Genomic DNA, 27,342 nt, shown 5'->3' with positions numbered 1-27,342 from the left:
CTACATGTATCCCCACTGATTTATGCAGTGGTACACCTGAACATCACCTCATTCCTGCCTCTTTATTTAAAATCATGCCTGGCACAGAAGGGAGGTCTCAGTCTTACCCCAATGAGCTGGTGAGGAGGACGGTCACTCCTTTGCTGGTGCTTTCCCTGCCAAGTCCTTGCTGCTTCCACAGCCCCTGTGCTGGTGTGATGGCTCCCAGCCCAGTGCCAGCAGGGCAGCAGGGCCACAAGCCAAGGGCATGGTGTAATAAGCCAGCTGGCAGGAAACTGTTGGCTGGGAACCAAAAGGAGGAGCTTTGCCATGAGACTGTGGGAGGAGGAGAGAGGATCTGGGACAGCCCAGGGACAGCCTTCCACCGGCTGTGGACTTTCCACACTATCTCTTGGGTTTGCAGCTTTTGCAGAGGAAGGTACAGAGCCTATGTGTGCTTCTGGATGAGGTTTCTGGATTTGAAGTGACCTGCACTGCAACAACAATCAGAAAAATGTCTGAGCACTTTGTCTTGGCTCAGGATTTATAGTTTATAGTTGCCAGAGCAAGTCACTAGCTGCCTTCCAAAGAGCACTTCTTCTCTGGGAAGGAGAGCCCCATCTGTCTTGCACCAGCTTTGTCCCTGAGACCTGCTAAAGAGCACTTCTGGACTCTCTCACAGGAATGTTTCACACCCAGCAAAACTGCTGCATGCAAGGAGAGTTCCTGGGGCAGTGAGAGACAGCCGGTGTGTCCACAAAGTGACTCAAGACTGTGTCTGGGAGGTGAAACTACAGATGAGGGCAGGGAGAAGACCGGCTATACCAAAGAGAATATTATTAGAGGGAAAGACAATTTGAAGCTGTGAGAGACCAGCATGCCATTCAGGCCATAGGTGTCTCCACACACAGTGCAGGTATCAACCTTTTGGAAGAAGCATAGGGGGACATTCTGCCTTGGTAGGAAATTACTCTTGATTAGCTCAAAGACAACTATGAACACAGGCTGCAGGACTTATCACATGTTTTTCTCAGGGTGAGACTCAGTGAGAAGCTGCAGGCTGCCCTCCTGCTCTAGGACTCTGTGCGATAGCTGCGGTGGCTGTCCCCAATCAGCTGTGTCTTCTCAGTTACATTGGTCGGCTGCAGCGTAATAGGAGTTTCTCCATCTAAATGGGAGAGGACAGCAAAGATTACTTTAAGAACCCCTCACCTGCTATCAAAGGCAGATTTCTTGTAAGCACTGCAGCCCTTCATTCGCTGTTCTGCTTACAGCTTAATTTGGTTTCACAGACAGCTGTGTGGGTACCAACAAGGTGGCACTGCCCACACCAGCCTACAAATGCTCTTACTCCCAGTTCTCATACTATGGCAGATTTCTGGTGTTGCCGCTGCTGTTAGACTGGAACGTTTGCTGCGCTTTGCAGTGCTTGCAGGCTAAAGGTTCCTGCTTGTTCTAATAGCAAGTGCTTGTTCCTACAAATGGCTGAATATAATCACCACTGTTGTGAGTCAGCAAGCACAAACCTTCACAGTGTTTGTGAGAATGGGACAGAAAGAAGTTTTGAAGAAGGCAGGGTTAACAGTAAGGAAAGAAGAGAGTCAAAAGGAAAAAATGCATGAGCACTAATAGTAATACACTTAGAGAGGAGAAGTCTTCTCTCAGGATATATATCCTGAAAGCCAGCTAGTTAAATAAAAGTGTTAAATTGAGTTTAAAGTCTTATGTAATGTACATGCAATAGAACTCCGGGAGTTACTATTTTAATGAATTTGGAACTACCAAAACTTCCTATTATCACTATATAAATCCTTACTGCTGTGTACTTTCTCACTCCATGCAATTTTGTGTTTGCTTTTCCAATATATCTATAAGCATGCATTTGTTGTAGAGTGGAGGAAAGTAGAAGTGAAGTCTTTACAGAGTTCCTTGATGGCTACTGTGTTCCATCTGATAAAGAGCAAACTTTGGTTGCCCTTCTCCTGGGCCTCTTTCCAACCTGCATGTTTCTTGGAGGGGGGGAAGTACTCAAGTCTCACAAACTGACTTTTACAGGTTCAGCCATCTTAGTGGAGTGCTCCATATGAAAAACTTTGGACTATCTATATCTTGATACTAACACAGCCTTCACAGTAATTGAATACAAATTATGACTTTTTTTGCCAAATGACCAAATGTTCAGGAAAAAAATCTCATCTGACATTTCCTTCTGTTTACATGACAGTTGATGGGATGAATCATGGGCAAAAGATGTAATGTACAGGAGTAACTTAACCCAGAACAGGAATCTAATTGCATGCCATACGGCTTCCACTCAGTGGGGGTAGAACAACTTTGACTCTGTCAAGGTGAAAGGCAAGAATGATTAAATGCCAAGCAGCTTCTCTGTATGGGCAATTCCATATTTAGATACAAGGTCAAAGATAGATGTGTTTCATAACTTCTAAAAGTATATGAGTAATTAATGCTTTGAGCTCAACTCAGGCTCATATTAGTTTGGCAGTTCCAATCCATTTTTAAGTTGCTGTGTGTTTTCTAGGTTTCTGAGCAGCATTCCCTCCCACCCACTTCTGCCTCCAAGTTGTTCATTTTCTGGGAGATTGTTGTTGGAGGGCAAAAACCAGCAGTTCATTATGCTGTGATACCCAGGTGTGCAACAGGAGAACAGGACCCACTGCAAATCTGTCGTGTTGCCTCCAGCTGATCTGCAGACAGCTCTTAGCTGACACCCTCACCAAGCATTTTGCTGCTTGCACCCTTCTAAGATTTATGATAGGGGTTTTTAGCAGAACAGGGACCCATGGTATAATAAACTGTACAAATATAGTCTGCTAATGGCAAGCTGCAGAATGGAGGTGAGGCAGAATTCACAGTTTAAACTGCTTTCCATAGATAGCTCCTGCTCACTGTTCGCCTACATTTGTATCATATGGAGTGTGGAGGAGACAATGAAGTGATAAAAACTTATTGCTTCTGAGTTGGGAAAGTATTTTTCTACTCAGGTTCTTTTATTCTTTTTCTGGTTTTTTTTCTCTCCCAGAATTCATTTTCTGTAAAATAAAAGTTGGTCTAGAAATACCTTGCTTTGTTCTTAACAATGATAACCGACCAGGAGAGAACAGACCTGCCAAACTGCTTTGAGTGCATTGCTACAGCCTGAAGTACAAAGGCAATCCAAATTCCAATGTCACCTCCTCCAGGAACACAAAAGTTAACAAAAAATTTGCCATCAACTTCAGAGGAAGCAAAATCTGTCAACCTGCCCCATGTGTGTGGGAAAGTGATGAAGTGTTGCACGTGTCTGTGCTGCAGACAAGCGAGTGATGCTTCTCTCTGCCAGTGCATTTTTACAGGTTACCTGTAACATTGTGGCATGATACACAGATCACCTTATTTTGTACCTTTCTAAAGTCAGGTTAGATCTGAAACACTAAAAAATGTCATGTTTAAAATGTAATAACCCAAACATAACATTTAAGTTTTGGTCTTCTGCTCTGTATTCAGTCAGAGTCTTCTGGTACAAATCAATAGTTGAGAGGAGAAATCCTTGTAAGATATGTGCTGTGGCTTAAAAACCCCTAATTTCCTTTAGTTCTGATATTCATGTTACCCCTGGAATTACATGCTGTAAAACAAGGCTCTCAAGGGAGACATTGAACTAGCTGAGCACTAGAACTAGTCAAATTTATTTCACTAAAACCTTCTTCTAGAGGAATATAAATTCCCCTAGAAATTATCTTTCTCTAGAGAAATAGCATTTCAACAGAACTGAAGCCTTTGGCATGATTGTGTTGATTTCAGTGGCAGCTAACTTTGCCCTTCATTTTAGGGAATGGATCACTGAATCTTTGGCCTCACACTTATTTCTTTTTCGCTAATGTTTTATGGTATGTTAATTTGAGGAATGAAATTGACTGTGTAAACCCTTACTTTTTTAAATGAGAAATGTGAGGAACAGAAAAAATTATTATAGTTGTGTCAGTTCAATAGTCTAAATCTCAACTCTTTTGAGCAGTACAGCCAACACCAGGCAGCTCCCACTGAGCACAACTGCTAAGGGCTCAGTCTCAGAAGTTTTTAGCATCAGAAATTGTGATACTTTATCAATGATGAATTCCTCGGAAAAGCAATGACTTATTAAAAAATATTTGGATAGTTTTTAGTGTGGCCTTAGCTTGAAAATCTATATTTTGACCTAATCAAGGAGTTCTGGTTAGCAATACTGTAGATGCTGGGGACAGCAGGAAGCAAAGAAATCAATTACTGGCTAGAATGCTCAGTCTGTGCTCAGAGGGCATGCAAAGAACTTGGATCCTAATAGAATCTCCTCTTTCAAAATTAAATCTGCTGCACAAGTGATTACAGTTTGTTTCTGAATTACATATAGGTAATACATATAGGTTTCTATTATTTACCTTAAAGAAGGCATGAGTATTAATTTCTGTGGCTCAACATTCAAAAATAGACATTCTATTCTAAAATGCACATAGCTATTCTAAAAATCAGCTGTGTCTTTCTGGCCAGCATGCCTGAAGTTGGGGCGACAAGGGAAGAAGGAAAGGAAGAAGCACACTTTGATCAGGTTGTAATTATTTTTTTTTTTCCTTAAATGCATTGCCTGTTTTCCTTTCAGCTGCAGAAAAGATGTTCATGTTACCCTCTGTCATAAAGCTTTTATTTTTATTCCTTATACCTTACTCTCTTTTAAAATAAAGATTCTACTTTACTGAGACTTGCTGGTTTTGATTGGGAGGAAAATGTAGCAAGACTGAAGAGGAGGGTAGTAAAGGTATAAAGATCCTGTTTTCTTCAGACTCTACCTATATATTTAATATTTTCTTCCAAATACTTAAAACACGAAATTCCACGTTATGTTAATTTTTCAGACTGATACTTTGCTAAGCATTTATTTAAAATTGGCCTCAGTGGAAGTAAAGGGATGTCAAGGGGGACAAAAATTAAAGAATAACATCAATACCTTCTGGTACCTGTGCCAGAAGGACTCAGCAATTATTTTTCTGCCACTGGGGAATTTTGTGCTGGATTTTGAGGGAGGATTAAAAATAAACCAAAATTACCAAACATTAAAAATAAACAAATTAACAAAATGGGCAGAAATTATGATTCTTCAAAGTTCCATCCTTCTACTTCAGACTTGGCTTTGGTATCATAGACTCATGAAGAGTAACACCCATTTTAGATTTGCACTTTTCAGGTGCCTGATGTCATAGAGTTTATTAGATTTGTCTCAAATAAAGTATTGTGATTATAAAGTTTTCCCTAATAGTTTTTATTGTGTTTGCAGAGACTGATCAAGTATGGTCAATTTTTAAGCTGACTGTGTTTACCTTGATATGCCTCTAGGCAAAATCAATTTAAAAACACCACCACACGTTGGTGTAACAGTTTTAAAAATAGCATTTGTTTCAACTACTACAAGTGTTTTGTTACATATTTATGGAAGGGTAAATTTGTGTGAAAAGTTGGGGAGGAAAATTTTCATACTGCTAAGAGAACATGACATTTGCAATCTGGCAGTGCTATTTTAAGCATAATAAACATAAGAATGTAACAGTATAAGATCTTCCATAACAATGGAAGAGAAAAAGAGTGAGCTGATTTCTTAGGTCATAAAATACCTTAAATCTTAATCATAGTTTATATAAATTTGCAACTGAAAAGTGTCCTCAGTCTTTCCCTGGTACCTCAGGCTCTTATTGCTGGAGCAAGGGTCACTGCATCTCTCACCCTGTACATACCTATCCAATGATATCTATGAAATTTTTCTGCTTCACCTGGATGTGAAGGCAAAACTGCCCCTCTTCAGCACATTAGGACAGAACTTTTTGTTGAAAGCATGTATCCCACACTAGTGCCAAATCAGGAAATCACCTCCATCACCCCTTGGCATAGCCAAAACCTGAATGTACAGCTGAGGGTATGCAAAGCCAAAAAAAGAGATTGATTTGCTGTGACATAGATGTGACAGGCACCAGTCCAGCAGAGCCTAATGTATGAATGTAGAATCTAGGATATGAAGGAACATGGGCATGGGGGCTATAAGTCCTAAGATTTTATTGAGTAAGTGTCTCAAAGAGATACAGGAGATACTTAGTTGTAAGTGCCATAAGTTTGGTTTTGCATTAATACATAATTTGGGAAGTTTGCTGGATTGTGGTCTTAGCTAGAGTGAACTGGCACATCTCCACTGAAGTCTGGAAGCAGCCTCAGCATTGTGAGCAGAACATCTGGACTACAGGCTTCAAAGATTGTTTTGAACAGCTTTGCCACATGGTAAGCCCCTACAATACACACCTCTTTCCATGTCGTTCTTAATTTGCTCTTCCAAATCTTCTGGAGACACACAGAACTCCTGCTGCTCCCCCTCGGGCGCCTTCGGTTTACACTTTCCACAGCAGCAGTTGAAGCAGCAGCAGAGGCAGCAGCAGAGGTAGCAGCCAGTCAGCAAACCACAGACTGCAAACAGGCCCTGGGTTAAACACAGCAGGATGAAAATCAGCAGTGACCTTCCTTACACTTGTGACTGTGTCTTACAGCTGAAGGCAGAATGTCAGAGGAACTCTGGTTCCTAAGTGCTTGGCACTCAGAGGAGTCCACCTGCTGTCCAGTGACTGAACAAGGCCAGATCTTCCAAAGCCCTCCTCACCCACAAGCTCCTACTTGTCACTAAGAACCACATCCACAAAGAAGACACCAACCAACAGGCCCCCATATGATCAACATTTGAAATCTCTTGTTCTGCTGATGGCCCTCAGAAAAGCCCTCCAGGCAGTATGCAAAACCCCACCCACCTTAAAATGACTCATTTCCATCTTTGAAATGACTCATTTGCCCAGGATCATTTTTGCAAACACTTATTTACTGGCAAGCTCTTGTCAATAACAAAGTTAAGAGAAAAAGAAGCAAAGACCCAGATACATCCCACATAATTTTGAGCACTGAACTAAGGCATCCAGTTTAGGACTGTAGCTGCTATGTACTCCCCACACAGTCAAAGAGAAGTTAAAAAGCCCTTCCAGGGGGAGATTCAGCCATAAGAGTATTTGAATTGCCCATTGTGGGTGTCTCTCTCTGCCCCCATTAGTCTGTGCAGGACCACACAGGTGATATCTCCTAAATTATAGTCCTCAGAGTATGGTTTCTTGATATGGGGACTCAGGTAGCAAGAAGTTGTCACCTTTGCTAACTCTTGTCTCCATGGCACAAAGCACAGAGGCTTCAGGAGAGCCAACACAATTGCCTGGGGCCAAGACCAGAGATCTTAGTAAGAGTTAAGAGCAAAAAATTTAAATTTACAGAGCTTTTTTCCTTCAGACAAAGTTAGTGCTGGGTTCACAGCACAGCTTCCCAGATGTTCAAGTGTGTGCTGTGTCACAGCAATGGAAGCCTTTAGGCTGGCATTCCCAGTTTGTGCTCCATGGGGACATGACAGCAGCCTGACTCCTGACACAGGGCAGATCCAGGACTACATGGACATGTTTGTGACACAGAAGAAATCTCCATGGACATCTCTGCATGGACATAGTGGTATAAAAGCAAAGGAAAACCAGTGACATTTCTGGAAAGCAAATCAAAGCTGATGTGTAGAAATAAATGAAAAGAGGACAGATTTAGATTAGATAGTAGGAGGAAATTCCTCATTGTGAGGGTGATGAAGTGCTGGAACAGGTTGTCCTGATTAGTTATGAGTGCCCCATCCCTGGAGACCAGGATTGAATCAATCTCTGAGCAGCCTGGTCTAGTGAGAGTTCTATCTGCACATGGCAGGGCGGTTGGAACTAGATGATTTTTAAGGTCCCTTCCAAATCATTCTATGATTCTCTGTGTAGGTAAAAGCAGCACAGCTTTGTGGTCACCAGGGGTATATGGATTGGTGGTAAAGCTAGGCTTTAGCATTATAGTTATCCAGCCTGCCCTGTACTAACTCTTTGTTATATCATAAGAAAACATAATGCTGAGGAAGAAAATAAGCACAATGTCAGGATATTGTCAAATTTAGACAATGGAGCTATGCAAATAATATTTATGTATGCAAGTCTGAGCTAATTATAGTGGAGGGTGGACTGGAGTACCTTTAAAGGTAGTAAGACTACTTATATGCCTAACATTGGTATAAGCATGTATCTAGAGTAAGCAAGGTGGTTTTAAATGAAGACTCCAACTTTTTGTAGTAAAATGCTTTCCTTCTAACAGACACCTGAAATGGTGCCGTAATCCCTAAAATAAGTTATCTGACTGTTTATCATTGATGCCATAATAGAAAATATATCACCGCAATGCATAGAATGTAAAAAAAAAAAAAAAAGACAGAATGAAAGGGTATAGAGGGGAAAACACATTGAGTTTATTCATGATACCTTTAATGTTTCAACATTTCTTGTGCTTATGTTATCATAGTTGTTAAATCAAAAATCACATAATTGATGTCATCAATAAACAGTTTTCATGGTAGAGGGTGAATTGTTTTTTGCTAAAACAGTTAAACAAACGGTCCCTATGCCTGCCAGTGGAGAAGCAATTTGAGTTCCCATTACCCATGTCTGTATGTTCCCAGTTTAATATGCCTGCTAAAAAGTCTAGCACTCTGAAAACAAACAGTAGTTTTCATTTTTCATTTCTCCTTTCATTTGAGTTTCCTTACTGCTAATGATAAAACTCCTTGCAACTGTCAGATTTTCCCAGTATGAGTGTGCTGGGAAGAGGAATGTTTGCAGACAATAAAGAAGATAACAAGCCAAGGCTGTGGTCCCTACTGTCCTCCAGCAGAATGCAGGAAAATCAGGAGTCCAGAAGTCATCTGCAGATGATGCCTCAGACTCAGATAGTATTACAATGACCAATATAAAAATTTCAGATTGAACCAGAGTTTGTGAATGAGTAAAAAACAAGTGAGAAATAGTGAGCTCATCCTGAAATAAATAAAAAAAAAAAGCAGCCCACAAAACAAAAAAACAGTTGGTGGCCTCTTTATACTTCAGGCGTGGTAGAATTTTGGGTTGGGGGGTGACGTAGAGAGACCACCAATCTACAAATGACTCCATATACATATTTTGGATTTTTTGTACAAAATTCTTGAAAACCAGGAAGCAGTGATTACTTTGCTCTTTAGCATATCTTGTCTCACCTCTGGGGTACAGCCTGCTTGAAGCAATGCTCACATTTCTTCTTTAGTTATTAGGGACTTATTAGCTTCTCTCTGTACTCCCCACTGCTCTCTTTATGAGTCAAAGCTACAGTGGTTATTACTGTACCTGGTTTTATGACCCCAGAGGATTTTATACTCCATAAAGTCTCCATTAAAGATCACCAAATAAAAGAAAAAGAGAAGTTAAAAAAAAAAAAGAAAAAAAGAAACAGTGCAGAAAATCTTTTTTGCCAAAAACTGTTAAGGGAGCCAACACTGTTGCCCTCTCAGTGCTAAGGCCACCAAACTGTGACAAAGAGGCAGGAGGAAAGGGTGAACAGCAAAGACAAGGGGCAATGATTCATCAGGAGATGACAGCAGGTATGTTGGGGCAAGAAGCAGCTACAACAGCTGCAAGCAGGCAGTATTCAACCAGTCTCTCAGGAGCAGCACCTTTGCAAGTTTAATTTAAACACTAGTATTTGTTCACTGGTTTCATGCACTCTTCTGCATTTGAGCAGCTTCTGCCTCACCCTGATTCAGAAGTCAAATTATGGCTTCTCAGACCTCCAAAGTGCCCAAGTGACTTCCCGGCTTAAAAGGGAAATGTGGGGCAATGCAGCACTGGCCTGTTCCTTGCTGAACAGAGAAACCTGTGTTCCACAGGTCTCAAATAAAAATTGCCATTGCATGCTTGCTTCAAACATTTCAGATCATCTTCCCATGAATCCTGTCACAGCCCAGCAGAGAGCTTTCCTGTGCATCTGTGGCTGCAAACAGGTGGGGACTGCATGGATTTGCAATTCTGTTTGTAATCTGTAATATTTCAGTATTTGCAGAAACATTTGAATTTGATATATTTAAACATCAGAGGAAACCAATGAGGTAAGGGAACAAATGAACCCAGCTCCTTCATGACTAGAACAGCACATTATGTGTTTTTTCTTGAGCAACATGCAGGGTTTTGATGTATCATTCTCTTCCTGTCCTACTCTCTTCCTCCATTCCACTCTTCTGAGCTTTTCTTTGAGTTCCTTTCTCTCACTCCATCACCAGGGCACATATGCAAAGCCATAAATCACAGTGTTATGCATTATTATTGGTTACTTATGTTGTGTGCTATATATAGCAAAAAAGACAGCTAAATTTGTACCATAATAATTTATTAATTGGTTGTCACATAAATGGGACTTCTTGTGTTTGAATAATGAGTCATTTTTATTTAGTCATTACAGAAAAGAAAGTCAAAATTAACCTGGAGCACTAGATTCAAATCTAATTAATGTCTGAAAGTGTTACAAAACATGTACTATAATTATATACCAGGTTAAAAAAAGAAAAAACTTTCTATATTAGTGCTAGTCTGAGCTTATGTTACATTCTGCCACTGTCAATTTTCTAGATAATATAGTTTTATTAAGTTTTTCATTTAGAGTCAGATCATACTATTTCTTAAGAGAGAGACATCATGTTTTTCAGGGGCTTCCTTGTGTATGTAATTGTGTGCATTGTAGCATATGATTTCCAAAAGAAAACAACAGCTTACCTTTGCCCACCAGCTTGAGAGCATGAAGTAGGTGTTAACATTTTCCTCACCAAACTGTTCTGCCACATAGAGCCCTAAAGATCCATACTTGTCATATATATTTCGCTTGGACAGATCAGTCAGGGTTGCATGAGCACTGTTGATCTCTTTAAATTTTTCTGCAGCTTCTGGATTGTCTGGATTCTTGTCAGGATGATATTTCAGAGCCAATTTTCTTAAATATGAGACACAAACAAAAAAAAACAGAGGGAAACTAAGTCATCTGTATATGTACATGTATTCAGACACAAAACATTACAAAAGATATTTTCATAGAGTTATAATAATTCTGAACTGTTTGTTCAGCCTTCTTTTTTCCTGCTCTGATGTACTCAGTGCAAACAAAGTGACACAAAGAAACCAAAGGACACAAATCAACCAACATGAAAGTTTTGATGAAAGAGGTGTGCCTATTACACTGAGAATGAACTTTGTGTATTGATGCCTAGTCAGCTACTGTGTTAAAGTAGACAGTGATATATGATGAAGGCACAGATTGCAACATGATAATAAATCACAGGCATTTGTTGCATTATGATTGCCAACTCATTTGCATCATTTAGCAGGTTTTAGCAAAGATAAAGATTTTTTAAAGGTTGTTTAAAAACATGATGATCACACTGCTTATCCAAGCAAGATTATTTTCTTTATAGCAAAGGAAATTCTGTGTTCAATTGCCTATCAATAGTAGCTACATTAAAATGTTGTAAACAGTGTCTGTGTTTGCAGAAGCCCAGACAGTGATGATGGAGAACAGTTAGGAGTTGCAATAGAAGTGAAGCATCTTTTTGAAGCACAAGGTGGAGAAGCATAATGAGTTAATCCCTGTGTCAAGTGCTTGTCTTTGGCCTAATTCCCCACTGCTGCACTTCTGAGACAATCCTTAGAGAACTAAAAGGGCATTGTCATGGGATCATCACATGAATCATCATAGAATGGTTATTTTCATAGGATCGTGGAATGCTTAGGGTTGGAAGGAACCTTAAAGATCATCTAGGTTTGGCCCCCTAGCAAGGGCATGAACGACTTCCACTAGACAAGGTTGTTCAAAGCCCCATCCAGACTGGCCTTGAAGACTTCCAGGGATGGGGCATGCACAACTTTCCTGAGCAATCTACTTCAGTGCCTGATGAGCCTCACAGTAACGAATTTCTTCCTAATATCTAATCTAAACATACTCCTTTTTAGTTTAAAGCCATTGCCCCTTGTCCTTATCACTTCATGCCCTGGTAAAAAGTTTCTTTCCTGCTCTCTTGCAGAACTGCTTTAGCTACTGAAAGGTGCTCTAAGATCTCCCTGGAGCCTTCTCTTGTCCAGGCCAAACAACACCAACTCTCTCAGCCTGTCTCCATCTCTCTCATCATCCTCGTGTCCCTTCTCTGGACTTGCTCCATCAGGTCCATGTCCTTCTTATCTTGAGGTGCTCAGAGCAAAATGCAATAATCCCTGTGTGGTGTGAGAGTGGAGTAGTGTCAACTAGTTTGGGCTGCTTATGCTATTGGAAGCCTTTACTAGGACAGGGTTTGACACTGCTTTTCCCCTTAGCTATACTCAGCATTATGGCATTTGAGGACAGGTACAGCTTGAAGAGTTCAGTGTGTGACTCTTGGCTCAGAGCACTGGGGAAGCACAGCATTGAGAAGGGGTTTGCTTCCAACCATCTTGAAGCACTGGTAGTGTGAACTCACGCACACTTGCAAAACAAGCATAGGTAGAAGTACGTATTTTCAAAAATCACCACTCCCTGTCAAGAACTAGCAGTCTACAGGACATTTATTTAATGACTAGTGCTGACCTCTAGTGGCATCAAAAGTGATTTAGAAGTGTTTCAAGCTGATTCAATCACAGCCAAGCTGTGTTTCATTTTGTAAATATTCTCTCCAAATATTTTGAGAGCTAGCCATAACTGCTATGACCAAAAATAGTACTTGTGCTGTGAAGGCAGTGTGCCTACACTTTCTCTAACAAGTTTAACCTCAGAGTAGAGTCCTACTTGATTTCCTTCTGAAGTCCCAGTACAGGTTACTCTTCCAGTAAAAAGTAACTGCTTTGTTCCTGATGACAGTTCCTGCCTGGAAGATATTTTGCCAATATCGAGTCTGATACAAGCCTGGAACAACTTCTCCCAGCAATCTCTTCAATTCTGTTGAACTCAAGTCACAGAATCATAAGTCATAAATAACTCCTTTAACATGTCTAATAGCATGAATAGGTTCATGTTCAGTCATATTTAATACACAGTGAATATTGGACCTTAAGCATAAAGTTTTCTTAATGTTTAACATGTGCTCTGAACACAATAAAAAATTAAATATAAGAACTGAAAAAACAAGCTAAGTCTTGCATGACTAATGACATTATGTGTCATCCAAGTATTTAAGTAAATTATGCAATCTATAGTTTTTCTTACCTGAAAACAAGCCCCAACAATAAGGGAAAAAAAAAAAAAGAGAGAGAGGAAAAAAAGGGAGAAATATTATTTTCAAAAAACTATGCATGTTTGCAGGCCTTAGACAGTCAATTTCCAGCCATTCTTTCTTTTCCCAGAGACTCAAAGACATCTTCTATCTGATCTACATCCCAAACAATCTTATGAAAAATAAGAATTTGAACAGAATGTAGTTTCAAAAAGATGAGACATAATAGTTGCACTCTCACTTTACCCACTATTGTTTTAGATGACTAACAGGATTACTTTCAGCAATTAACAAAAGATAATCTGTGTTCTTATGTTGCTTTTGGGACAAATGTCCTCACTAAAAAGAGTATATTACCAAAACAACTCTCTGCACACTGAGATGACATATACTAATTGAAGATGATTCAGCAATAGAAAAAAGATTCATATATTAGCAGTGCAATTCATACAAGTGAGTCAAAGGACTCTGTTAGGTTCAAGCCAAGAAACAATGAAAACGACAAAAAATTATGTGACATAACACAAAGTACTAGCTATATGGAACTGTGGATACCTGTGGGTCCCTGGAAAAGTGACAAAAAAATAAGAAGACCAAAAGGAAGACCAAAAAAGAGTGAAAAGAACAAAGGAGTTTGGAGGCTACTTCCTATGCCAAAGCCATGGGCTTATGCCAACTCATATGTTTCTCATGGTGAGTGGCCTTCTCCTTCACCACCTTAGGATCGCCACCCACAGCAGCAAGCAAGCATGGGAGAGAAAAGTGAAAACACAGAAACAGCTATCCCACAAGATGGATAAGTGTGCCTCAGATGGATAGGGCATTTATGGAAATGAAGTGAAATAAACTCAAGAGTACTGTCAGTGGGAGGCTTAGGCTGAAAAGTGAGATCAGGCCAGACTCTGATACAGGGGTGGGTCTGATGAGGGTGCTTTTGAATGAAGATGGCAGTGTTTTGAAGACAGAAAGTATGTTCTATAGGGTCAAATCTGACAATACTATGAAGTATCAGAGGATATGAGCAATATCTTCCATGTTTCCTTCGATAGCTCAGCTGGTAGAGCGGAGGACTGTAGGCTCCCTTGCACGGCCATCCTTAGGTCGCTGGTTCAACTCCGGCTCGAAGGAGTCACCTTTTGCCTCTGGCACACATCCTGCACTGGCACCACTTTTTTTTCTGGTTCTGCCCGGGAGGCTTCCCTTCAAATGGCTGTCCAGCCATAAGCTCTTGCCTGAGGCTGGGAAGATGACCAGACAAGGCATTTTTGAGTGAATCCTTGGGAAGGGGATGGTGGCTCTGAGCTTTGGGGTTGCCAGGGGTCATCTCTAACAGGAAGGTGGGTGTGTGGTAGTGTGAGAGTGAAGATCATTGGAGAGGCTCGGGTTTTGGGTGCAGGGCATCCTAGGTCAGGGCTGGGTGCCTGCCAACAGAGAGGACCTTGGTCAGAGGCTGCAGGGTGGGGAATTAGCTCAAATGGTAGAGCGCTCGCTTAGCATGCGAGAGGTAGCGGGATCGATGCCCGCATTCTCCAGTGCTTTTCATTCCCCTTGCCTGGATACAAGACCCTTTGCCAGGGATCTATTTCTTCACTGCGGGGTATGGGAAGATAATTGGTGTGCCCTGGGTTTACAGAGCAGGATGACATCCAGGGTTGTATCGAGCATACTACGGGCAGTTTGGTAGAAGAATTGATCTTCTCTTTCCTTCTTTGAAAATTCTCAAGTATCATGTGAAACACAGAAAAGGATACCAATGCAATAGAACACCATCAGTGGAGGGCTACAAAAAATCTCAAGAAATTGTCTTTAAAGACAGGCTGAGAAGACTAGGTGCTTTCAGCTTGCAAAAAGAGATGATCAGAGGACTTACACCTGATATTCCAGCAGTCTGTTACAGAACTTTTTTTTTTTCTTATGCTTGAGCAGAGGGCTGAAGACAGCAGAATGAAAGGGAATCAAGGGAAAATGCAGCACGATATAGAGAAACTCTGTGTGGCTTACAGGAAGTTCATCTGTAGAAGCTGATGACATCCAAGGAGCTTATGAGCATTTCTATGGTTTGAATGACTGATGGATCAAACAAGGTTCTGTGATGTCTCAGCTGTGGCTCTTGGAAGCAAGATGTGATAACAGAGGCAGGATGGTGCACTGTGGCTTGGGAAACATGCTGTCTGAGTGTGTGCTGGGTGAGTTCTGCCTGGACATGTCCCCATGCTTCCTTCGATAGCTCAGCTGGTAGAGCGGAGGACTGTAGGCTCCTTTGCATGGCCATCTTTAAGTTGCTGGTTCAACTCTGGCTCGAAGGAGTTACCTTTTGCCTCTGGCACACATCCTGCACTGGCACTGCTGCCTTTTTCTGGTCCTGCCAAGGGGACTCCCCAGAATGAGCTGCCCAGCCATGAGCTCTTGCCTGAGGTTGGGAAGATAAGTAGCCAAGTCATTTTTGGGTGAACCCTGGCCATGGGAAGTTGATTCTGACCACTGGGCTTGCCCGCAGTCATCTCCAACAGCAATGTGAGTAGGTGAGTTGATTGTATGAGTGTGAGGTTATTGGGAAGCTCAGGCTTTGGTTTCAGGGCATCCTGAAATTTGGGTCAGGGCTGGGTGCCTGCCAACACAGAGGACCTTGGTCAGAAGCTGTAGGGTGGGGAATTAGCTCAAATGGTAGAGCGCTCGCTTAGCATGCGAGAGGTAGTGGGATCGATGCCCACATTCTCCAATGCTTTTCATTCCCTTTCCTGGACACAGGGCCCTTTGCCAGGGCCTATGGGTGCTCAGAATAAAAAAGAGTACAATGACATGCAGGTCTGCATGGGCAATTTAACAGAGGTTTCTCCCTCTTTGCTGGTAGGCATCAAATGTCATCTAAAGTATTGTGTCCCAATTTGAGATCTTCTGTGCAGAAAAACAGTCAAAGAGATAAACCTCTGAGGGGCCACCAAGAATGTCAGGGAATGGAATCTCTGTGTGGATGGTCTGAGGAAAGTGGATATATGTTCAGCCTAGAGAAAGAGAGGTTCAGAGGGCTTACACATGACCTTTTGGATTAGAGGAGGTTTCAGAGTAGAATGCCTATACATGTGTCATCTGCCCTGGCAGAGGGCAAAAGACAACACAGTGAAAGGGAATCAAAGGAAGATGCAGCAGGACATGGGTGAACTCTGTGTGGCCATGAGAAGAGTCTTCTCATGAAGAAAATGGCATCCAAGGAGCTTATGGAGCATTTGTGTTTGTGGTTTGCTTGACTGATGGGCTAAAGGGTTGAGCATGGAACTGTGGTGTCGGAGCTGAGGCTGTTTGAAGCAAGATGTGGTAACAGAGACATGATGGTGCACTGTGGCTTGGGAAACATGCTGTGCTGGGTGAGTTCTGCCTGGACATGTCCCCATGCTTCCTTCGATAGCTCAGCTGGTAGAGCGGAGGACTGTAGGCTCCCTTGCACGGCCATCCTTAGGTCGCTGGTTCAACTCCGGCTCGAAGGAGTCACCTTTTGCCTCTGGCACACATCCTGCACTGGCACTGCTGCCTTTTGGTCCTGCCCAGTGGGATCCCCTTCAAAGAACTATCTAGCCATGAACTCTTGTCTGACCTTGAGAAGTTGACCAGCCAAGTCATTTTTGGGTGAATCCTAGGTCAGGGCATGGTGGTTCTGACCATGGGGTTTGTCCACAGTCACCTCCAGCAGGAAAGTGATTGTGTGCATTGTTGTTAGTATGAGAGTGATATGAATGGGACTTTGGTTTCAGGGCATCCTGGGTCAGGGCTGGGTGCCTGGGAAGGGAGAGGACCTTGGTCAGAGGCTGCAGGGTGGGGAATTAGCTCAAATGGTAGAGCGCTCGCTTAGCATGCGAGAGGTAGCGGGATCAATGCCCGCATTCTCCAGAGCTTTTCATTCCCTTTCCTGGACACAGGGCCCTTTGTCAGGAGTCCCTCTGCCCTACTGGTGTTATTAGGAGCTATTTGAAGCTCGCTGCATAGATAACTACAGGAAATGGAGCTGTACCAGGAGCAGCAAGGGCTGTAGACTGTGGTATCTGAATCTTCCCATTTAACTTGCAATTAGATCAGTATCCTTGCCTACCATTATGCCTCCTGAAGTGAAATTTTCTGTTATTGAGAAAGGTAAAATATCAAAGTAATTTTAAAGTATGGTAAAAAGAAAGACTCTTGGAACCACCAAGCAGTGAGAGTCACCCTACTAAGATCATAGAACAGATCCTCCAGCAAAAATATATCTAGACATGTGAAGACAGGGAGGTGTTTAGAGACAGCCAACATGGCTTTACCAAACACAAATTATGACTAATGTAGTGGCCTCCTACAATACACTGACTGCCTCAGTGGACAAGGAATGAGCTATGGATGCCAACTACCTAAACTTCACCAAAGCCTTTGACATCATCCCACACTAGATTGGAGACCCATCACTAGATTGGAGACACGGGGCTTTGATTGATGAATAAGGAATGAATAATGAATAAGGAATCGGTTGGATGGTCACATCCAAAGAACTGTAGTCAAAAGGTCAATATCCAACTGGAAACCAGTATCAACTGATGTCCCTCAAGGGTCTGTATTGGGACCAATACTATTTAATATCTTCATCAATGATGCCATTGTGAGTGGGATTGAGTGTACCCTCAGCAACTTTACAGATGACAAGGGTAGTGGTGCAGTTTTTATGCTTAAGGGAAGATACTCCATTCAGAGGGACCTCAAAAAGCTTGAGAAGTGGGTCCATGTGAACTTCATCAGGTTAAACAAGCCTGCTGCAAGGTCCTGGCCTGGGTTAGGGCAATCACCAGTATCAGTACATGCTGAGGGAGGAATGGATTGAGACAAACTGCGTAGAGAAGTTCTTGTGGGTGCTGGTGGATGAAAAACTTGACATGAGCTGGCAGTGCCCCTTTATAGCCCAGAAAATCAATCATATGCTGGGCTACATCAAAAGTAGCATGGCCAGCAGGTGGACAGAGGTTATTCTGCCCCTCTATCACCCCCTTGTGAGACCACATCTGGAGTGCTGTGTCCAGCCATGGGTTCCCCAGCATGAGAAAGACATGGTTAGAGCTGGCCCAGAATAGGGATACAGGACTGATCAGGGGAATGAAATACCTTTACATTTAAGACAAACTGAGAGAGTTGGGACTGTTTAGCCTGGAGAAGGCTCCAGGGAGACCCAAATAGCAGCCTTTCAATTGATAAAGATGGCGTATTAGACATATAAAGACACTTTTTAGCAGACTTTATGGTGAGAGAACAAGTGGAAATGATTTAAACAAAACAGGGTAGATTTTGATTATGTAAAAAGAAATTCTTTATGATTACAGTGGTGAGGTACTGGAAAAGCTTACCCAGAGAACTTGAAGATACCCCATTCTTGCAAAAGTTAATATCTGGTTGGATGGGCCTTTAAACTATCTGATCTAGTGGACGAGGCTCTTGCCCACAGCAGGAAAGTTGGACAGCATGACCTTTAAAGGTTCTTTTCAACCCAAAATATTCTATGATAATACGTGAAAGGCAGATGGTCACAAACTGCAAGCTTTGGATGAGCTAAGCAGTAGGTTTCTAATGCCTGTCAGGAGGTGATTGATTCAACTGTTAGACTTTTTACTGTGGTCATGGGAAGAGGAATGAGACACAATACGCCACAAGTGAAGAAGGATAGATTCTATTTTTTCCTTTCTCAGGCCAGACAGGCAGGAGAAGAATTTCCTGGAGTTCTGTGCAGTCTCCATGCTTGGAGGTTGATGTAATACGAATGGCTGAACCCTTGAGTCAGCTGCAGTGATCCGTGATCTTGGGCTGCTGTAGGAGATTTAAAAGAGGTGTCCTGAGGCCTCATCCAAGCTGATTGCTTTGACTGCTCTGTCACCAAGGAAGATCTTGTTTGTGTCCCTCTGTTAGCTCTGCTGGTGGAGTGAAGGGCTGTAGGCTCTCTTCCGTGGATACACATCACAGTTGTCCAAGTGCTGCCTGGCCTAATACATCTGAGAGGCCCTGAACTGACCTCATGTGCAATTTCCATCTCCCACCATGGGTTCCAGGAGCTCTATTTACATTAATCTCTCTTTCCATGCTACACCACAGGAGTCTTGGTCACTCAGCTAAGTTAGAGCCATAACTTTGGATATATCCAGCCATAAAGACTCTTGACACATACACTGATGTGCAGACGGATGTTCTGCCTTGACCTCAAACTTTTCTTGTTGGCCTGGACCTGCCTGGTACTCAATAGACATGATCATCATTCTGACCTCTGCACTGACTTCCTTGCTTGCAGTGCCTGCTGGTGCCTTCTTCTCTGGCCTCTTACCTGGAATGAGTCACCATGGCTAGGTCTGCCCTGGTTTGGTGCTGTGGACATGAGATTTTCTGGGCAATGTGGGTCTAAGGCAAGGGTTTCTTTTTTACTTCTAGACAGTGCCATGCAGGTATATGTGAGGTAGTATGAAAGCTGAATTGTTGTCTGAGCATCTCCTGGGCAAGGTCCACAGCTAATCCCTGAATTCCTTTGACAGTTTAGCTGCTAGAGCAGAGGATTGTAGGCTCTCTTGCACACCCATCCTTAGGTCACTGGTTCAACTCTGCCTTGAGGGAGTAAACTTTTGGCTCTGGCACACATCCTGCACTGACACTGCTGCTTTTTGGTCCTGCCCAGGGAATTCCCCAGAATGAGCTGCTCAGCCACAAGCCATAGTCTGACTTTGGGAAGATGACGAACCAAGGCATTTTTTGGGTGAATGCTTGGTGACAGAATGTGGCTCTGAGCCCTGGAGTTGTCTGCAGTCAGCTCCAACACGATTGGGTGGGTGGTAGCGTGGAAGTGAAGTTGATTAGGAGAGGCTCAGGCTTTGGTTTCAGGGCATCCTGGGTCAGGGCTGGGTGCCTGGGAAGGAAGAGGACCTTGGTCAGAAGCTGTAGGGTGGGGAATTAGCTCAAATGGTAGAGCGCTCGCTTAGCATGCGAGAGGTAGTGGGATCGATGCCCACATTCTCCAATGCTTTTCATTCCCTTTCCTGGACACAGGGCCCTTTGCCAGGGCCTATGGGTGCTCAGAATACAAAAGAGTACAATGACATGCAGGTCCGCATGGGCAGTTTAACAGAGGTTTCTCCCTCTTTGCTGATAGGCATCAAATGTCATCTAAAGTATTGTGCCCCATTTTGAGATCTTCTGTGCAGAAAAACAGTCAAAGAGATAAACCTCTGAGGAGCCACCAAAAATGTCAGGGAATAGAATCTCTGTGTGGATGGTCTGAGGAGAGTGGATATATGTTCAGCCTAGAGAAAGAGAGGTTCAGAGGGCTTACACATGACCTTTTGGATTAGAGGAGGTTTCAGAGTAGAATGGCTATATATGTATCATCTGCCCTGGCAGAGGGCAAAAGACAACACAGTGAAAGGGAATCAAAGGAAGATGCAGCAGGACATGGGTGAACTCTGTGTGGCCATGAGAAGAGTCTTCTCATGAAGAAAATGGCATCCAAGGAGCTTATGGAGCATTTGTGTTTGTGGTTTGCATAACTGATGGGCTAAAGGGTTGAGCATGGAACTGTGGTGTCGGAGCTGAGGCTGTTTGAAGCAAGATGTGGTAACAGAGACATGATGGTGCACTGTGGCTTGGGAAACATGCTGTGCTGGGTGAGTTCTGCCTGGACATGTCCCCATGCTTCCTTCGATAGCTCAGCTGGTAGAGCGGAGGACTGTAGGCTCCCTTGCACGGCCATCCTTAGGTCGCTGGTTCAACTCCGGCTCGAAGGAGTCACCTTTTGCCTCTGGCACACATCCTGCACTGGCACTGCTGCCTTTTGGTCCTGCCCAGTGGGATCCCCTTCAAAGAACTATCTAGCCATGAACTCTTGTCTGACCTTGAGAAGTTGACCAGCCAAGTCATTTTTGGGTGAATCCTTGGTCAGGGCATGGTGGTTCTGACCATGGGGTTTGTCCACAGTCACCTCCAGCAGGAAAGTGATTGTGTGCATTGTTGGTAGTATGAGAGTGATATGAATGGGACTTTGGTTTCAGGGCATCCTGGGTCAGGGCTGGGTGCCTGGGAAGGGAGAGGACCTTGGTCAGAGGCTGCAGGGTGGGGAATTAGCTCAAATGGTAGAGCGCTCGCTTAGCATGCGAGAGGTAGCGGGATCGATGCCCGCATTCTCCAGTGCTTTTCATTCCCTTTCCTGGACACAGGGCCCTTTGGTGAGGGCCTCCTGTCCTCTGAAGGGTAAGAAAACCTGGGAAGCAAACCTGTGAAGCACAGTAGACAACAGCATCCAGGACTTCTCCAAGAGAAGCCTCTGGATATAGGGAAGTTATCTGACTTTCCTCTTCATTGGATAAATGCCATTTAGAATAGTGTACCTGTTTTATATAAGTTTACACTGGTTTTGTCTGCAATAGAATTAATTTTATTCCTAATATCTGCGTTTTGGGTTCAGAGTGTGAATAATTTTGGTTACACACTGCTGTTGTAGCTCTTGGTAAGCAGAGTTTATGCAAAGCCAAGGACTTTTCAGCTTCTTGCACCACCCCATCAGCAAGGAGACTGGGGGACACAAGAAACTGGGAAGACACACAGCTGGGACAGGTGACCCCAGCTAGCCAAATGAATATTCCACACCACATGACATCAAGCTCAGCATATACTAAGGAGAAAGATGTCTGGGGGCCACTGCTTATAAATAGGTTGTCTGGGCATTGCTCTGCAGGTGTCAGGCAATTGTGTTGCACATCACTTTTTTTGTATAATCTAGTTTTGTTGTTATTATTATTGATATTTCTCCCTTTATTTTCTGTCTTTTTGTACTGTTTTTTTTCTCAATCCACAAATTTTGCTTTTTTCTCCCAGTTCTCTCCAAAAAACCTCTTGGGTGTGGAATGTGTGAGCAGTTGTGTAGAGTTTAACTGTCTACTGGATTAAACCAAACAGCCCTTTTTGGTGCCCTACATGGGGCTTGAAGGGTTGAGATAATGACAAATCTCAAGATTATGTTAAGACATAAGAGTATGTTAAAACAAATTTCTCTTAAGCATTCATTGTATTAGTTTAATAGTAGCTAATCCTGATATTGATTTATTTACTCTCAGAGTCTTTTTCTGTCCTCTGGATTATGTAACATCTTATTTGCCCTGTATGTTTCCTGTTGTGCTGTTTATTATCTCTGGGGGCTGGGCTAAGCTTATCATTCTGTCTTACTTTGTAACACTGGCTTATGATATGATAAAACTGATGACCACAAGACTGATCTACTTGTAATCAAATACACTTATCTTCTCCATACTTCTAGAGCCATCTATTGGAAACTATTCCTAATTACATCCTTTATCTTTCTTCCTAGAGCCAATCTGGGGCATACACTTCCCACATATTCCCCTTCTCCTCCAGGGTAATTACAATATCTCTTGAGAATTCTGGATGTAGTCAGGATGTTCAAGCCAGTATGTTCTTATTGCTATGTCTCCTGATTGTATTTCAGGCCTTGTTTAGACTTAAACAGTTATCTATTTAAGGATATCACCCAGATAACTGCCCTGATCCTGAGCATATATAGTGGCAGGATGTGTGGGGTAGTACAGGCAAGTATGTATGACAATGGGTATCTAGAATATTTTGGAATTTCACCTCCAAACAAGTTCAGAATCTTGAAAAACTAGTAATATATTTGGAAGAAGTATGCTGCCAACCTGGTAATTCCAGAGAGAAACAAATCACTGTAACATGTTGTGGCTTGGTCCATGCCTAGCAAGTCCTGTTCAATACTATTCAGTACCCTCAAGGGGACAAGAAGGTCTTTGGATCTTCACAAGAAGAAATACTGGAAGTAGAAGTCAGCTCCTTTAGTAAGGGATGAAGGAGCTTCTTCTAAGAGTCAGCAGCATGAAGAAGTGGACAAGGCAGGCTACTCCAAAGCAGGGCCATTACAAGAACAAGAGGAGTAAGAGAGGGGGCTGCAGACTGAGGAAGAAGAGGAAGAACTCATAAAGGAGGTGGTAACCACCTGATCCCTATATCACACCAACGATGACTCCCTGATTCCCATGCATAAGCTGGAGCTGGACATTTGTCACCTGGAAAGCCCTGGAGTGACCAGCAGGGCCCATCACCCTATAACAGTTTCATATGGCCACTGTGAAAATCTGATGGAGAGTGAAGACCAACAGTAGATTATAGTGCCTTTAATGAAGACATGCTGCTGCTAAGTGCTGCCATGGCAGACAGGCTAGAACTGCAATTTGAACTGGAGGCAGTTTGTATCAAAGGCAGCCAAGCAGCCTGCCACAATCAATATCACTAGCATGTCTTTCTCAGTCCTTTTGGCAGCGGAGTACAGGTCACAATTTGCTTTTACTCAGAGGAATGTACAGTACACCTGCCCTAGAGGAGGAAATCCAGCCCTACAATTTTCCATGGACTTCACCAGACAATTAGAACAGGAACACCTGCAATACATTGATGACATCATCATATGGGGAAAGACAGCAGACGAAGTTTTGGAGAAGGGGAAGAAATTTGTCCAAATCATCTGAAAGTCAGTTTTATAAATCAAAGTGAATAAATAAATCAGTTTCATAAATCAAAGTGACTTACATGGGAGATCCAGTAAAGTGCAAGATGGATGTTGTATCCCAATGAATGTGATCAACAAAATAGCAGCTAGGCATCCATCAATTAGCAAAAGGGAAACACAAGCTTTATTAGGCATTTAAGGTTTTTGAAGAATATTTATTCCAAATTATAGTCTGATACAAAACCCGTTCTATCAACTAATCTGGAAGAAGAATTACTTCATTTGGGCCCTGAACAATGAAGTCTTTGAGCAAATTGACAAGGAAATAGTACATACAGTAGCCCTCAGCCTGCTTTGGGCAGGACAAGATGTTGAAAATGTGCTGCAGCAGGGGAGAATGGTCCTACTTGAAGCCATTGGCAAAAAACATCCAGGGAAGACTCAAGGTTGACTCTTAGGGTTTTGGCATCAGGGACACTGAAGATTCAAGGATGGCTATACTCCAACTGAAAAAGAAATATTGGCATCATATGGAGGAGTTTGAGCTGCTTCAGTCATGACTAGTATTGAAGCACAGTTCTTCTTGGCACCCTGACTGCCAGTGCTCAACAGGATATTCAAAGGGAGAATCTGTTCTACACATCATGCTATGTGGAATAAGTGAGGCACACTCATCAAACAATGTGTTTTAACAGGAAATCCCGGATGCCTAAGAATTTTGGAAGTTATTGTTGACTGGCCAGAAGGCAAAGATTTTGGAATATTGCCTGAAAAGGAGGTGATGTGGGCTGAAGAAGCCCCATTGCAAATGAAATACCAGAAAATGAAAAACAATATGTCCTGGTGAGTCCTGTCATATTTTGGGAAAATATCAAAGGTGGAAAACTGCTGTGTGGAGTCCATATACATCACAGAAACTGCTGAATGACAAGGAGAATCTAGTCAGTTTTCAGAGGTGAAAGCTGCTGGTGAAAGCTATCCAGCTGGCTTTAGACATCACTGAAAGGGAAAATGGCCACTATCTCTATACAGACTCATAGATGGTGGCAAATACTTTGTGAGAGAGGGAATTGAAATTGAAGTAGGTCAAATGACAGAGCAGAGGTAAATCCACCTGGACTGCTGCATTATTGCAGGATATTTCTGCTTGGATAGAAAATGTTTACAACAAAGTACATAATATAGTCATGTACCCAAGACTCAGGTCTCTGAGTAACATCAAAAATCCCAGCTGTTGGGTCAGGATGCTAAGATTGAAATGGATCAGGTGGATCTGGACTGGTAACATGAATGTGAACTATTTACAACTTAATGGGCCCATGATATCTAAGGCCATCAAGAAGGGAATACAATATATACAGCACCTTCTGACTGAGGGGTGGACTTAATAATGGACACTATCCATGATTATCCATGGATGTGAAACAGCTTGAAAGAAAGCAAGCCAGAGAGTTAAAGCCTCCCTCTAATGCAGGACAGGGGCTGAAATATAAACATGGGAAAGTCAGTGATATCACATTCCCACAAATGTGACAATGGAAGCAACGGGTGCTTACACTCACACAACTTTAGAATTATTTAGGTTGAAAAAGACCTTGATCATCAGATACAAGCATTAACCCAGCACCATCAAGTCCATCACCAAACCATGTCCCTAAATGCACATCTACACATCTTTTAAATACCTCCAGACATGGTAACCCAACCACTTTCCTGAGCAGCCTGTTCCAATGCTTGACTATTCTTTGCTTAAAGAAATTTTTGCTAATATCTGTGGTGGAACCTACAACCAGGTGGCTGGAAACATATTCTGTGTCTTATGCCATTGGCTGGAATACTATTCTGGGCCTTGAGAAATTAGGCAAAAATGAACCCCAGAAAGAACTGAGTCAGACAATGGTACTTATTTCAGAAGCAACCTGTTAGACATTCAGCTCAAACACCATGGCATTGAATAGGTATAATCACACCTCCCACTATGCACCAGCCTCCAGAAAATTGGACAAATGAACTATTAAAGACTACACTGGGAGCAACAGGTGCTAGGACATTTTAACATTGGAATACACATTTAGCAAAAGTCACAAGGTCAGCCAACACTGGAGGATCTTCTAATCAAACTGACCCTGACCAGTCAAAACTTTGATCTTCTTTTACAAAAGGTAAATTCCCTGTAGTGAACATGGAAATTATGCTGTAAAAAACAGAGTGGGTTATTCCTACTTCAGGCAAAGGCAAACCCATCCATGAGACTGCTTTTGATCTAGAATCTGGGTGCACTTAGTGAGTAAAGAGAAGGATGGAGAAGTATGATGTATACCTCAAGCGGATTTTATTTTGTGTGAGAACAGGCAGTGATTTGAATTGTATCACATAGATTGCTATGTAACAATGTGTAACATTTTTGCTACGGTTGCTATATGCCACATCAAAATTATTACAATAAATATTTACCTTTATTAATCTTTGAAAAATTAATTTTGACTAGACCAGGCTAAGTGGAGCAATGATAGAACCAGAAAGTCTTTAGACTGCAACAGTCCAACATCACACATCATCTCTCCTGCCCTAAAGGACTACTATTAAAGAGTCCAAAGTCATGGACTAAATAAACTCAATTGACATTTTTGAGCAATGGTCCACAGACTAAGGGAATGATATCTGCCTATGTACATAAAAAGACCAGAAAAAACAAATTGGAACATGTGGGACCTTGGCATGACATAAATGGTATAGAATAAGGCATAAATATTGACCTGGTTTCAGACAGGATTGAGTTAATTTTCTTACCAGTAGCTGGTAGAGTGCTGTGTTTTAGATCCAAGAGGAGAATAATATTGATAACATTCTGATGGATTATTTCTTGCTGAGCAGTGCCAAGGACTTTTCAGCTTCTCACACCACCCCACCATCAAGGAGGCTGGCGGGCAAAAGGAGGTGGAAGGAGACAGCCAGCACAGTTAACCCCAACTGGCCATAGAGATATTCCATATCATATGGTGTCATGCTCAGTATATAAATTAGGGGAAAAGGCATCTGGGAGCTGCTGCTCAAGAACTCACTGGATATCATTCATTGAGTGTAAAGCAAATGTGTTTGGCATTGCATGATTTGTATATTTTAGTTCTATTAATCATAGAGTTATGATTATTGTTATTATTATTGTTGCTAATTCACTTTCCATTTCTTTTCTGCCCTGTTAAACCATCTTTTCCTCACTCTGTGAATTTTACTCCTGCTATTGTGAAGGGAGTGAGTGATCATCTGTGGGATGTTTAACTGACTGCAAAATAAAGCCATGACAGTGCCCAACTTTGTGCCTCTGTGTAAAAGACATGTGGACCCTCTGCAGTGACCTCAGAAAAAGGCCATCAGGATGCTTGAGAGCAGGTGATCCCACAAACAGGAAAGGACATCAGTGAAATGGAGGAATCTCAGTGAAGGGCCACCAAGAACCTCACAGAGTGGAGGGAATCCTCTACATCGGTGAGCAAGAACAGTGAGAATGTTCAGTCTGTTGAAGGAGAGAATCAAAGGGTTTAGGCACGACCTTCATGCTTGCAAGAGATTACAGAGTAGAGGAAATGCTGTCCCTTACCTAATACTTGAGCAGAGGGCAAAAGATAGCACAGTGAAAGGGAATCAAGGGAAAATACAGCAGAATATGGGTAAGATCTATATGGCCCTAAAAAGAGTCCATCTG

General features: G+C 42.4%; 1 protein-coding gene across 1 annotated transcript in view; it reads right to left on the bottom strand.

The window, feature by feature from the left end:
- Nucleotides 1-1,052: 1,052 nt before the first annotated feature.
- The window catches only part of DNAJC5B (DnaJ heat shock protein family (Hsp40) member C5 beta), a gene marked incomplete at both ends in the record, with an annotated part of 32,118 nt that continues 5,828 nt past the window's right edge, over nt 1,053-27,342 (bottom strand). Inside the window, 3 exons of the mRNA XM_079302532.1 lie at nt 1,053-1,147; nt 6,295-6,469; nt 10,671-10,884. Of these exons, the coding sequence (XP_079158658.1) occupies nt 1,053-1,147; nt 6,295-6,469; nt 10,671-10,884 (484 nt within the window). The remainder of the gene's footprint in view (nt 1,148-6,294; nt 6,470-10,670; nt 10,885-27,342) is intronic.

Source organism: Erithacus rubecula (genome assembly GCF_903797595.1).
Source record: "Erithacus rubecula genome assembly, chromosome: 3".
Lineage (NCBI taxonomy): Eukaryota > Metazoa > Chordata > Aves > Passeriformes > Muscicapidae > Erithacus > Erithacus rubecula.
This window is presented reverse-complemented; position numbering and strand designations above follow the sequence as displayed.